This window comes from Chaetura pelagica, unplaced genomic scaffold (assembly GCF_000747805.2).
Source record: "Chaetura pelagica isolate M959 unplaced genomic scaffold, ChaPel_1.0 scaffold67, whole genome shotgun sequence".
NCBI lineage: Eukaryota > Metazoa > Chordata > Aves > Apodiformes > Apodidae > Chaetura > Chaetura pelagica.
Window position 1 is genome coordinate 5,455,826 of NW_009954107.1, and position 15,372 is coordinate 5,471,197.

General features: G+C 38.1%; 1 protein-coding gene across 1 annotated transcript in view; it reads left to right on the top strand.

Annotated features, from left to right (window-relative positions):
• The window catches only part of CHIC2 (cysteine-rich hydrophobic domain 2), a 51,709-nt gene that overhangs the window by 31,487 nt on the left and 4,850 nt on the right, over positions 1-15,372 (top strand). The window contains exons 3-4 of the mRNA XM_010002529.1: positions 2,538-2,592; positions 2,732-2,887. Of these exons, the coding sequence (XP_010000831.1) occupies positions 2,538-2,592; positions 2,732-2,887 (211 nt within the window). The remainder of the gene's footprint in view (positions 1-2,537; positions 2,593-2,731; positions 2,888-15,372) is intronic.

Here is a 15,372-nt window from a genome sequence, read left to right on the forward strand (position 1 = left end):
AAAGAGTGTACTTTTAGGTTGTACATAAGGAAGACATTGTTTTATGAAGAGGATGGAGGAACACTGGAACAGATAGCCCAGAGAAGTTGTGGATGCTCCGTTATTGGAAGCATTCAAGGTCCAGTTGGGTGGGTCTTTGAGCAACCTGATCACCTAGTGAGTGGTGTGTAAGACTAGGTGATCTTTGATGGTCCCTTCCAACCCAAATTATTCTGTGTTTCAGTCAGGGTTTAACTATTATTCTACTGCCTACAGTCAATGATAGAGAGTTGACATGTTTACTTTTTGTTAAGGCCGTATTTAAAAATCACCTGCAGCATCAAAGTAGTAAACTAGCCCAGTGTGCTGTTGCAAACTGTGGCAAAAGGCATTGCTATTTACGGGCTGCATGCTAGTGTAGCTGCTGCTGATGTCCATTGTCCTTGTACTCTCTGGCATTTGCAGTTGTGTGAAGTGATGATACTTCAACATCTCCTTTCCTATAGTGCCCATTTATCAGGGAATTTGTGTAATCTCTTCAAATCTGTTGGTACAGTCTGATCACTAATCTCAAGTGGAAACAAGCCCACAGGTTTGTGACTTGCAATTTACAGAAGCAATTTCTTTTATCTGTTTTAAATCAATCTCAGTGAGTGCCCTCTGTTGTGGGGTTTGGTGATTAACAGTTAATCATTCACCTCATGCACTTTCTTCCTGAATCTTTGCACTTTGATCATATACCCCACTCAGCCTTCTTTTCCAAGTTAGCATCAGCCTTGTTAGTTTCCTAAGGCAGATGCTTTATTCCATTGATTATATGAATTTTCCTTCTCTCTTTTATCGCTACCAAGTCCTCCATGAAATGTGGATGCCAAACTTCTCCCAGTACTGACCAAGTGGGTATGTGAGGGTTTTATGGAGAATCAAAATTATTCCCTCTGTGTGTTCTTAATCACCTTTCTAGTGGTGCCCAGTATTGTACTGCTATTTCTGGTGGCTGTTGCTTGCTTGCAAGATAATGATGAATGGTGATAAAAGATCTCTCTCCTTAACTGTAGCTGCCGAACTTCAGTTCAGTGTCAGATGACCTTTCCCAAGATTTAGCACCTTTTATCTACACAGAAGCTCATCTGCTGCCTTAAATCCACTGGGTTTTGTGAGGTCCTTGCAGAGTGATTCACCATTGGTAGAGCACTTAACTGTCCATTTGGTTACTTGGGCAAAGTTCTTCATTGGCATGTAGATCTTTCAGTTCAATTAGGAAAAAAAAAACAAGCAACCCTGTGAAATTCTTAGCTGCTCAATAAACATACTGTCAAAGCAAATTGTGCCTTTAAATTCTTGAACTATCAAGGCTCAGGTAAGATTTTCTGCATACAACTGCATTGTGTGTGGTAGGTCTTGATGCCAATATTCAAGTATTGAGGAGTTTAACTTATAATTTGTGTTGTTTGTAGTATCTGATAGTAAGACTGCTTTGTTTTGTATTCAAAAGGTTATTAGTGACAAATTTTGTTCTGACTGCTGTTTGCCAAATTAGTAGCCAGTCAAACAGTTTTATTAATGGCTTTGCTAGACTGTATAGTCCCTATTAGAAATCATGGCCCGGAACACATGCCAGAAAATATTCCAATTTTCTTTGTTCATCGGTTTATGAACCCAACCAGCCAACTATAAGACAGAAAATAGTGGTTTTTTTATAGACAAGGTAAAACTCTTAATCTTCAGATCTTCTGAAACCCAGAATAGTCAGCTCCTCTCAAACTGCTTCATACCTTTACATTCATAAGTGGTACATTTCTTTCAGATTAGTTATAATTTAAATAATGTTTTGTTAGGTAGTATTTTGTGTTCTGAAACTTAGTAGTGTATTTTTAAAGGAATAAATGAGCTGGTATTGATTCAGTTTTTATGCTTAGAATGGCTATTTAGCATAGGCTGAGTGGAATAGCACTAGATGAGCTTTTCTTCAAAATATAGCTGTACTGGTGGAGGAGGGATGTAATTCAAACTGAGGTATTAACTTCCTTCCCCTCTCCCGTTAAGTGCTTGTCTTCACGTTTCATGCTTGCCTCTATTGCTTATACAGATTTTGCTGATTTTGGGGAAGAGTCAACAGAACTGCAAGAAGGTAGCTACCTGAGGTGTTCTGTCAATGTTAGAGGTGGTTCCATGCATGGTAGCTGCCTAGTACTCCCAGGCATCTCCAGAAGCATTTTGGTTTCTTCTGGAGACAGGTGAAGTCCCGGGTAGTAGCCCCCAACTTTTCTAGAGTAGTTACCTGAGAAACATGGTATGTGATTGGGGCAGGTCCATGCCCTGTAACTATTCTGGACCTCTCTGAAGGAGACTATAGGTAAGATGGATTTCTAACTGTGTACAATGGTATACTTTTGTCTGTTAGGATAATTTTAGAAGCTACTTCTAATGACAACTATTTTTTCCTGAAATCAATGCAGTTGTGATGTGAAACCTGAGACATATTATGAGATGCTTACAACTTGTTACATGGATTGAGGTTATTTATAATTTTGGTATGATATTACTTGTTTTTGCAGGTTTGGACTAAGCAACAAATTTGAAGCAGAATTTCCTTCATCTTTAACTGGAAAGGTGAGTATCTGCAAATAGGAATTTGAAATTAGAGTTAAGATTTTGTTACAAAATGGAGAGCTTCAGGTAGAGACCATTTTAAGAGTAGTAAATTGCACTGCTGTGGTATTAGTTGTTTGGGTTTTTTTCCCTCTTGTAGGTTGCACCTGAAGAATTTAAAGCCAGCATCAGTAGAGTTAACAGTTGTCTTAAGAAGAACCTTCCAGTCAATGTACGATGGCTACTATGTGGATGCCTTTGCTGCTGCTGCACTTTAGGTTGTAGTATGTGGCCAGTTATCTGCCTCAGTAAAAGAGTAAGTTGAATTGTCCTTATAATTTACAATAGAATCAGACAGAGTTTATTCTCATTTTGTTCTTTTTATCCCCCACCTTTAAAAGCTGTGTGCTAGAACTTACTTAAATCAGTTTCTTTTCATACATTTTGATACCTGTTTTGGTATCCGTTGTCTGTCATACTAGTTATGACTTGGTGATCCCAAGGGTCTTTTCCAACCTGAATAATTCTATGATTCTATGAACAGACCCCAGTCAGACCTTGGAGTTTATAACTCAGTGAGTGATAGTACAGCTGAAATGTCTGCTGGAACCAGTTACAGTACAGCACTTGTGTTGAAAGTTGCAGTTACTAAAAAGTATTATTATTGAAGTATCTTCTCTGTGATACACTGTCTGACCTTATTGAATTTGGTAGCAATTGAGTGGTAGTTTGTTGTGAGGAGCTTCTGACTAGACTGTGAACTGAGTTTTTGTTTTCAACTGTCCTTCCAAACTGTAGATTAGTAAGATATTTTTTTTCCATTAACAACTAGAAAGTAGTGCTTGCTGTGTGTACACTTGGCACTTGGTGTATTGTTCACAACAGAAGCTTATTGCAAGTGCCTGTTTTTAATCTCGCTTCCCTCAGTGCAGTTATGTAGGCCACCCTCTCTTCTGTTTTCATGTGTGTAAAAATTGTCTTTGGTTAGTCCTATCTCACTGCATTGCCAGAAGTCTCTGTGCCTCCCATCCTTTGCTCGCTATGGCACCGTTCATCTCTATTTCATGCCAAAGCTTGTGGATATTCTTTCCTGTGTAATACCTCAATGCTACAGATGGTGTACAGTTCAGTACACTGAACATTGTCATGCTTTTCTTTATTGAAGTCTGTATTTTACAAGGTCAGTAAATGAAGGCATTCTAAAAAAACCTAGTGTATTAAAAGGAGTGCTGATCGTGACATATTGTACATATTTTTATATTAACTTTCTATGGAAGTATTAATGCTTAGTTCCTTTGAGAGATTACTTAAGACTAGTTTTAACTGTATACAAAACAAGGTAGAAAAGTCTGCTGGTTATGTTGGAGTCCATGGAAAAAAAAAAAGTTGAGATCAGCGTGAATTATGTAAAACCCTAGGTTTTTTGTCTTTAAGCTGTCACAAACTAGGTCTGCTGTAGGATGATTTTATAGCCATATCCTGGAAGTCTGTTATGAGAAATTAGAATTTTCTTACTGCTTAAACAGAAAAGTTGGTGACCTAGCTAGCTTGCAGAGAAGAGTACTTTTTTCATTCTAGGGCTAGCTAAAGGAGAAAGCTTCTGGTGCTCTTTGGTTTGACCCATTTTTCTTACATAATGTGCTGTCATAGCAGGAAATCATAGCAGGATGTAGCATGGTGGTCACTGATGCCACAAACCCTCATCTTCTGAACTGATGTTTCTTGATTTATTACCATGGGTCCCAAATAATCGACTTTTTATCCAGTGTTAAACAAAATCAGAAAACCACAAGGACTTGTGGGATCTGGGGCCAGAAAACACAGCTGGAAGCTGAAGAAAAATGTTCTGTATGGGAGCCTGGTGAAGCAACAATTAGAGAAGTCCTTCTGTTCAAGGTTGTGTGGGATAGGGATTAAGGTAAGCTCCCTTCCAAAATAATAAATCTGGGAAAAAATACATGGCTACTCTGTTGAGAGGAGACTGGAAAGAGGTTAGTGGTGTAGTTGTTGCTGTTGTATACAGACCGCATAAAGAGTCTCAGAAAGAGAGTGAACAGCAGGAGCCAAGGACAGAAGCTTGGGGCTGAATTTTTGGAAGTTATTCTAGAGGTATGGCCCAGTAAGTGTTGCATTTTTCCTCTTAGAGCTGGTACCAGGAGATGTTTAAGGATCTTTGGACCATTTCCTGCACCCAAGATTAGGTAACTCTGTCTGAAACTTGAATCTTAAGCATTAGTGAAATTGAGGGTAGGATTCATATGCCTTAAGACAGTGTCTTGTGCCACTGTGAACACTGATGGCATTGCACACTTGTGTTTAGGCAGTTTGGTTATTCCTACAGAATGAACATCCTTTAAGTCAATCTGAAGACTTTAGGTCTTTTTGTAACATAATTTGTGCAAGTCAGCAGTTCAGCAAACAAATGTCTGCTCAGAGGGCTGTCTGTCAGACAGAGACCCCAGAACTTGGTGTCGATTTGGCATCTGGGGAGTGCAATGTAGAGAAGACTTGGCTGACTTGTATTCTTGTAGACAAACTGAAACGGACCTGACTGGGAAAGACTTTTTTCCTGGTAGAGGAGGCAAGAAGGAAAGCTGTGGAATATTTTCAAGGACATATTTGCAAATTCTAGTACAAGAAACAAGCAGGAGAATTTGTAATTATTTTGGTCAGGGGTACTACTCATAATAAAGCAGTGAAAAGTTACTGTCACTTGCTTTTCTTGAATAGGTGTGTGTGGATTAAACTTTATTTTTTTGTAGACCCAGATCAGGAAAGTAGAACGTGGTTTAAATCTTTAAATCACTTTTACCTGAAATGACAGGTTTTGGACCCCTTAAGATCTCAGTTCTGAATTGCATCCACAAGCTTGTAAGATTTTTCTATTGTGCAGGACTTCTCATCAGTTTATGTCAAAGTGCTATGACACATGGAGGAAACATTGTATGTGTTTTCCTGGAAGTGGGGAAAGTGAGAGACAGTGCATATTGTGAATTACATAGAGCTGCTCAGCAAACCAACAGCAGTTGCAAATACAGCCTGGTTCATCTAGGTTCCAGTCTGTAATTTGCTCAGTAGATTCCAGAAGAACTGTGACAGGGAGCAAATTTCATTTTCATCCACTAAAAATACCCAGGCCATTAAATCCATAGACTGTTTTGGTTTGCTGCTAGAGCCACAGTCTTTCTGACACATCAACTAATGTATTCAGTGTGAAGTAATAACATTTGAATTCTTGTTCTGCCTGTCTCTGACTTTACTATGTCATGGAAAAGAGTTGTGTTGATCAGATGATCTTCCATGCTTTGGCTTCTTCAGATCTCCTTTTACTGGCCAGACCCCGGCCATAGGTATAGTCAGAACAGCCTGGATTCACATATTGAAGAAAAAGGTGTCCAGGATGACATGTGCTTGTTTTCTCCCTTCAGTTTTTAGATACAAAGGATTCTTTCCCACAGACACTTGTAAGGTAAAACAATTATAACAAATGAACAATAAAGAAAAGGTTACTTATTTTATGGTAACTGCACTTTGTGAGAAGTGTTGCCCAAACAGCTTTGCCAATTCAGCCCTGTTCTAAGTGATTCCTAGGGAAAAAACAGTGACGTGGAACTGGCCTCTGTTACATCCTTTGCTGCACTGATAATAAAAGACTCTCAAGACCATATAATTAAAGAGTTTGATTTCTGAAAACAAGATGGAAATGTTTCCATGTAGAACTGAAATTTGTGTAGAACATGTTTTAATTGCACAATAAAAATATACTATCCTTAATTTTTTCCTTTTCTACTAAAACAGAAAACTTAACAAGTTTGTTTTGTTGAATTGCATATACAGTAAGGTAAGAAGTTGGAGTGTCTATCAACTTCAGGATTTTATTAAATGAAACAACAGTTTTAGCTATACAATTGCTTACTTTTAATATAGAAGTGTATTTTTTCTCAAAATTATCAATTAAGAAATGTTTGTTTTTAATGAGGCTGAATCAGTCTTCTGTGATCTTAAAATTGATGGTTTACTTTGCAGCTCTTTTTCAGATAAACTTTTTTTTAAGGCTCATGTAAGCAAAATGGAAGTTGCAGTTTCAGAGTTGGTGAAGTGTGTGTTAAAGTAGTTATTTTGATCTTTTGCTGTGTTCTGTATCTCTTTGCCTTTCATTGACTTTTAAAATTCCACCATAAGAATGTTATCACAAGTGTAAATTATGTTTGGAATTACAGACAATTATTTAAAGTTTGTGTATAATGGAAAGATATGCTTATTTTTGTGCCAGTGAAAAATAAGTTGTGGGTTTGTCTCCTTAAATCAGCAGGATTAAAATACTGGAATGTATTAAGTCACAGACATTTTTAAGCTTAATTGTTAATTATATCATGACTCTTGCTAGGAGCCCCAGATCCCTATAGCCCCAGAAGGAGTCAGGATAAAGGAGGAGTTTGCTTTGGTAGATGAGGATTGGGTTAGGGATCAGTTAAGCAATCTGGACATCCATAAATCGATGGGTCCAGATGGAATTCACCTGTGGGTGCTGAGGGAGCTGGCAGAGGTCATTGCTAGGCCATTCTCCATCATCTTTGGTAAGTCGTGGGCAACAGGAGAGGTGCCTGAGGACTGGAGGATAGCAAATGTCACTCCAGTCTACAAGAAGGGCAAGAAGGAGGATCCGGGTGTCTATAGACCGGTTAGCCTAACCTCCATCCCTGGAAAGGTGATGGAACAACTTATTCTTGGCACTATCTCTAGGCATATCAAGGATAAGGGGGTCATTAAGAGCAGTGGGCATGGTTTTACCGAGGGGAAGTCATGTTTGACCAACCTTATAGCCTTCTATGAGGAAGTAACTAAGTGGATAGATGATGGTAGAGCGGTAGATGTGGTTTATCTCCATTTCAGTAAAGCATTTGACACTGTCTCCCACAGCATCCTCGTAGATAAGCTAAGGAAGTGTGGTCTTGATGATCAGGTAGTGAGATGGATTGTGAACTGGTTGAAAGGAAGAAGTCAGAGAGTTGTGGTCAATGGGACAGAATCTGGTTGGAGGTCTGTGACTAGTGGAGTCTGTCAGGGGTCGGTACTGGGACCAGTACTGTTCAGTATTTTCATCAACGACCTGAATGAGGGAATAGTGTGTGCCCTCAGCAAGTTTGCTCATGACACTAAACTGGGAGGAGTGGCTGACACACCAGAAGGCTGTGCTGCCATTCAGTAAGACCTGGGCAGGCTGGAGAGTTGGGCAGGGAGAAACTTGATGAAATTCAACAAGGGCAAGTGTAGAGTCTTGCATCTGGGGAAAAGCAACACCATGTACCAGTACAGGTTGGGGGCTGACTTGCTGGAGAGCAATGTAGGAGAAAGGGACCTGGGGGTCTTGGTGGACAGGAGGATGACCCATGAGCCAGCAATGTGCCCTTGTGTCCAAGAAGGCCAATGGCATCCTGGGGTGCATTAGAAAGGGTGTGGTTAGTCGGTCAAGAGAAGTTCTCCTCCCCCTCTATTCTGCCTTGGTGAGGCTGCATCTGGAATATTGTGTTCAGTTCTGGGCCCCACAATTCCAGAAGGACAGGGAACTGCTTGAGAGAGTCCAGCACAGAGCCACATAGATGATGGAGTGGAATGTCTTCCTTATGAGGAAAGGCTGAGGGAGGTGGGTCTCCTTAGCTTGAAAAAGAGGAGACTGAGGGGCGACCTCATCAATGTTTACAAATATGTAAGGGGGAGTGTCAGGATGATGGAGCCAGCCTTTTTTCAGTGACATCCAGTGATAGGACAAGGGGCAGTGGGTGCAAACTGGAGCGTAGAAGGTTCCATGTAAATACAAAAAAAAACTTTATTGTGAGAGTGACAGAGCACTGGAACAGGCTGCCCAGAGAGGTTGTGGAGTCTCCTTCACTGGAGACATTCAAAACCCACCAGGACCACGTTCCTGTGTGATGTGCTTTAGGTGACCATGCCTGGCAGGGGTTGGACTGGATCTTCCGAGGTCTCTTCCAACCCCTAAGATTCTAATTCTGTGATAATGCATTTCCATGCAATGAAGGCTTTTCCTTGACTGTATTTTTTGTTTTCAGTGTTTTGTTTCGTGCTAGTTTTGGAAGTTTTTGTACAGTATTGTTTCCTCTTTTGCATTGAAGTATTTGAGAAAAAGCCTGTTAACTCTTGACCAGTAGAATAAATATTTAATTTGATTGAATATCTTATTGCCTCTCCTTTTATGTAGTCTTGATTTGATTGTAATGACTAAAAGCTACAAGAAAATTACAGGAAATAAAGTCCCTAGTTTGCAGATCCAAATCATTACTGATAATCAGTGGTTTTATTAATAGATTGTACCATCCTTTCTGGGACAAACTCCAGATTGCAAAAGTGAACATTAAGTCTTTCAGTTATTGTTCTTTAAAAAAAGAGAATGACATAGTGAATTATAATTCAAAAAGCACTACAGGCTGAGGTGCCTATTTGAAGCCACTTTTTCAAATGAGTTGACACTCATTTTCAGTATTAACTAAGTGCTGTAGTTCCTGACTGTTAATAGGATAAATACTTTAAACAGAAACGCTAACAATGGAAGCTATGATAGAATGGCAGTAGCCTAGATTTCTTAAGAGCTGGTATTGTATGTGTAAATTGCACTTTTTAAAAGGTTCATGGGCAATCTCTTAAAATGAATAGAAGGAGATATTTAAGAGCAATCTGTACAAACACTTTCAAGAGCTACTTGCTGGTTTGTGGATTCACATAAAGCTTATGAATGCTGCTTAAGCCTCATCCTTACTTGTCACTTTGGTAGAAGTTGACATCTTCAGAGTGCTCTACAAATGGAAGCTAATTAGAACTTCCAAAGTATTGATTTAATTATGTGAAGGAGCTGGCATGAATTTTTTTAAATACTTGTGTGTCAATGGATGATACTGATGTTAAAATATATTAGCTCAGTTTATTGTAGCTGTGAATACATTACATTTATTTTCAAAACTGAAGGAAATAGGTACTTTCTCCTGTGCTTGTCTGCCAGGGACTTGGCACTGAAGATACTCTAATACCATAATGCTGGTCTGCCATGGCGGGGGGTGGTGGAGGGGCATTAGCAGTAAACTGTAAAATATTAGGGTTTTTTAATAGGTCAAATGCAAAGACATTGGTATTTAAAATACATGTATTCTGAAGTTCAGTTTATGATATCCTGTATTCTTAATTACTCTCAAATGCAGCATATGTATTTGGTTTCTATAGTGAATATTGTAAGCGTTACTTAAAATGCAATTGCATTTTTAACTAGAATGATATATCTGAACATTCTAATACTACTCAAAGTAATAGGATCAACACTTCATATTATAGTGCCTTTTGCATTATGATGGGAAAGATGTATAAAGGAAGCCCTATATAATTCAGTGGTTTGATTTTAATACTGCTTTTTATATTGCATTTCAGGTCCAATTTACATGTTTCTGAAAAAACAAATGTGAACTAGTTGAAACTTGCTGAAAGTCATTTTGAAAGAGCACATTAGAAATGGTCTAGCTAGTTGTCAGATTTGGAAATCAGTTTAGGAGGGCTTGTTTTTAGGATTCTGTATTTAGCAACTTGTAGATGGTGCCAGAGGTACCATATACAAACAGTGCTGAGAAATGTATTAGAATGCAAAATTATCTGAAAGTAGATAATAAGTAGAAAGCACTCCACTGAACAATAACTTTCTAGACTGCTGCTATAAAACAAACATAAAACTAGAATGAGTTTCTTGCAAGTGTGAAGTAGTGACACTTCTGTGCCCCTTTGCTTTTTCTCAAAGTGGTCTTGCTCTGGGATGTATTCACTTTTTTTGCTGTATTAAACAAACCAGTGTAAAATATGTTTTTCTGCATAAATGGAGCACTCTCAGTAGCTCAAGCATTATATATAAATTAAGTAACTTGTTTTTTAACAAAAATAAAGTCGTTCAAGTAATGTGACTGCTGACAAAACAGCTGGGATGGTGAGAACAGTTAATCTACAAAAGAGAAGACCAGAGGAGTTGATAAGGTTTCTACCATACCAAACATACATGTAAAGTGGAAAGCGGCTAGTTACTTTTCATTTTGTTCCCCATAATTATTTTTTTCTGAATTTTGGAATGAATTGTTGAATTTGAAACAGTAATGTTAACGGTGATGGAAAAATATTTTTTTAAATACCCAGATTTATTTTTTTGAAATTGGTTAACTAGCTACATGATCAACCTACTTGAGATTCTGGAATTTTCTGGTTCAATCCAAGGTGAGAAAGGCATTACAGATGCTGTTCCTTTCAGAGGCGTCATTCTCTTCAGTATGCACACTAGTGAAGCATTGGATTTTACAGGGTCTGCTGAAGTTATTTTGTTAAGTTGTGGTGCCTTTCAGTCTTACTGGCTGTGTGGCTTCTCTTCCATTCTTGGCCCTGCCCTTAGGCACCTAACAGCTAGAGTCAAAGGCTTTCTTCATACTAAGAAAGTAAACCTGGGAGCATTCCTAGGAATTGGAGCTTTATAATTTTAACTGTCAGAGAGGTTCCTGGCAGACTCTGAGCCTGTATTCTGTAGCAATTCCCAGGCATTAGCAGAATGCCTCATGCACTGTCAGTGGTTCGGAGGTTATGAAAACTTACTGATATAGATGTAAGCTGTTCCCTGCCAGCTGGCTTCAAGTGAATGGGAATGTTTCTGGGCACAGCTTAATTTCCTAATAGAGATGTAACCTGAGATTCTTCAGTTTCTCCACCTGCACTGGCCTTGAACTATGTTCGGTGTCATACTACTGGATATGTTGGAAATAAAAATGGAGACCCAAATTAACGTCTCTGTAATCTTAAAAGAGAAGGTTATGGAGGTGAAATTTTTATCCATGTTCAGTTTATAATTGCCCAGAGTGGATAAAATCAGATTAGTTATTTGGTAGAGATTCAGTCCTATTTTCATCCCTGTTGTGGTCAATTCTATATTGTAGGTTCATCTTCTGTGGCCCTTTCTGCAAGAATGTTCTTCAACAGCATGTGAGTGCTTTAGATTGTCATGGCCATATTTGAATAATTTGTTAGGAGAGAGTGGAGCTTTTTTGGAGTATGTTTTTCCACATCTCAGTTAGGCTTTCTCTAGGGAAGTGTGCTAATTTTGTCAAGGTCAAGACTTCTACAAGGATTCTCTATCGTATGAAGTTTCCACAATGGTTGGCTCTAGTATCAGTCACGTCATTACAGAAAGTAGCTAACTACGCTTATTTAGTGTCTTATCTCTTACAGGGCAGCTAAAATATCCAGTGACCTTAGCATCTTGAGTCTTTTGGATTGTCTGTGTTTGAGAGGACATTTATAGAAGACTTCTGTAATCAAGATCTGGAACTTTCTGTGATAATTTCTCTGCAACATGTTTCTACTTTTGAAAATACTCAGCCAGTATCTATCAATTAATACATTGGTGATAATACTACAGGATATTCTCCAATGTACTCCTGGATAATGTACATGGGCCGTATGTTTCTGTACACCTTCTCCGTTATTCTCATATTTCATGGCTTTAGGGCTTTCTTAAACAGTCTAGGAGTCTGAAAATCAAGGTAACCAGAATCTCTGAGTCTTTGACTTCAATATTAAAAACTGTCACATGCAGTAATGTCAAATAATGCTGCTCTTCTCTTAGTATCAGCAGACAATTTGGTGGAAGAGACCTTCCCAGAAAGTAGTTGATCAAATTTGTTTCATTATGCTTCAGGTGTATATAAGTACCAACTCAGAGTTGAGACCTGTACAAATTCTGTCAGTTTATCACAGAATAATATTTTTGGTAAGGATATAGGACAATATCTTCAGGGCTGTCTTTTAGAATGGGAATTTTCCTGAGGTCAACTTGACATTGGCTATTCTGCTTCAGAATTCTATTAATGGTATTTCTCATTGCCTGATCAGGAGCTTTGATCTGTTCTTTGGTCACTGGGGTCACAACTGTAAGATAAGATTCAGCAATAGTAATCCTGTTGGACAAAACAGTTATTTCAAGATTGTATAAACATAGCAGCATGCTATGTTCATTTTCAGATATTCTTCAAGCTGTGCAATGTGGGTTTCACTTTCTTCTACTTTCTTCTACTGCAGTGGCTTTTGGGATGAGCACCCTGGCAAGAGTCTCTAGTAAGAAATAGCTACTAATTGGAAAGATGATGCAAGATACACTGATGTGGTTGAACAGTCAACTTCTAAAACTCCTGTATGTAGGAAGCAAGTCATCTGGGATGTTGGGATATGCGATAAACTCAGGTTTCACCTTTGTCATCTTTACGCTTCATAAATAGAGAATTTCTCAGTAAGAAGGGAGTCTTGCCAAGTTACTATTTCTAAAGGGTTTATTTGTGATACAAATAAATCAAGGTGGGGAGTTTCTCATCACAGATAACATAGATGTAATTCAGTTATGCATGTTTTGAGTTAAGCTTTGGCATTTTCTGACATCAATATGGGCCTCAAAATGGACTGAGAGGATGTTTTGGTGTGTTGAAACTGAGCATGCAGTCGTGTGACTTGGTTATCTTCTAGCTTTAATTGTTTGTGCCGATAACTAACTTATTTGGCTATAAAGTTTGTGGCCAGGTATATTGTTATTTGAAAAATGAACAGAAATTCCCATTTCCATCATTTTTCTCTTAGAGTGAGCAGAGAGGGTGTAGTTCAGACCTCTTGATAGGGTCCTTTGCCTTTCTTCCAGGAGGTGCAATAAAAATTCTGGCCATCTGTTTATCAACAAATCTGCTTAAATAGGTCTTGTACTTTTAAACTTGAGCGTAACATGTATTTTTTCAGGGCAATATTAAAAATATTACTACTAAATTGTGATAATTTTTATATGAAGTAATTTGAAAATCTCCATGTATTATTTATTGGACTAACTCTGCACTACATTTACATATGTTTTGGAGATTTTGGATGCAAATTCAAAGATCAAATGCATATAGCAGCAGATTCTGCTGTTGTCCCTAGTCAACTACAAATAAAATTGATAGTGGAGAATAGCATGCTTACTGGCACAGTCGTTTCCCTGCTTAAAAAAGACAAAGGCAGGTGCTCAAATTAGCACCATTTGGGAGTCATGTAAGATCCTTTTGTTTGATATGGTACCAGTCATTCACTGATTTACAGTAAATTCACTGATTTACAGCAGGGGGGCTTTGGCCCATGTGGAACTGTAGGCTGACTTCACTAAGCACTGCAAAAACACAACAGAAAGATCTTGTAGTTGGCAATACAGGTAACACACTATTTGTATGCAGTACTAACGTTTTTCTGCATAGAAAGGTCATATATACTCTTTCTTCCTTGTTTAAGGGCAAAACTTTATTTTACTTAATTGGGAGCAGCAAATATGTGTGAATGTATTCTGAGTTGGGCCTTTTTGATGACCGTGTCAGACACGAGTATGAGGAATCAGTATTTTACAGGAATGTTTCATTAAACATATCATGTAGATAGTTGATTGAAGAGGTTTTTCACAAAACTCTGCAGATAACAGTAAAGAGTATCTGCATTTTTCATGGAGTATGTTACAAAGCATACTTTCTTATCACTGGTATGCTAAAAAGTGTACTTGAATTGCAGTTCTATCTTTGCTGGAATATTGGATTGGGTTTTTAAGAAAGAAAATTTTAAAACTGGATAGTATTAAATCTTCCTAATAAGCAAGTCTCTCTTCCACTTAATTTGTGCTTTTGTTGTGGCTAACAAATAATTTGCTGTACGGGTTTTTCTGTACACCATTGATAGAATATATAAGCTTGTCATCCTAGTGTGCTGGAAATGCTACACTCAAATCAAGTGTTCCTTTCTGGTTTTGTATATCCTCACCTGCTCCTCACTGTAAATCATTGAGATGTCAAGAGCAGTGATTAATTAAGCTGCACGTGCACATGCTTTTTTTTCACCTGTCAAGTTGGAAGAAAACTTACTATAGTGAATTGTGTGATGCTGTTTAATTAATTTCTTTTTATGCCAAGCTCTGAGGTTTGCAGAAATATTTTAGTCTAATTTTCGTTAACATCTCTGTATTGATAATATGGTGTGATTTGGGAGCGTTGTCTATCCCAAATTGTATTACAGGAAGTAACTCTGGGAACATAAATAATTGTGGTCTCAAGGCTGCATGTGTTTTTATCTTACACTAGTCAAACTACTTCAAACTGGCCTCTTATTTAAATAAACCAATGAATAGTACATAACTTTCTATTAGTTTCTTATTTATATGTATGTATTGTATTATATATGTAATTTTATTGGAATTTGAAAAGCTTGGATGTTTTTCACACTCTTTGGGGCAAACAATGAAATTAAATTGTATAGTGATCTTAATCTATTATGAAAAAGCCCTGGAAAGGAAGATTACAAGGTAGATTCAGGTTTTGAATCAGTTTTGCCATTGGTTTAGCAGCGGGTGGGCAGGCAGATGCCTGCTCAGAGTAGAACCTATTGCCATTTTTCACCATTGATAGAGTAGCCTTTCAGAGTCAATGAGCTCTGTCAATGTGAGCTTGTCAAGGCTACAACTTCATAGACCTGAGAGGCGGTTTGAGAGGTCAGCCCTTTTCAGGTTTGCTGTGATGCAAATGAACTTTAATGCTTAAACAACTATTGGAATTTTTATGTCTGCTCCTTGTTCTTTTTTCTTCACAAAGTCATTGACGAGACATTCAGTGCTTTTTAAATTGGAAGTTGCATTGTGCTAAAGACCTAGTACAGATTTACGGAGGGCTGAAAGCAGTTAGATCATGTTCTTTTCATGGTGCGATTAGAATCAAATCGATTTCC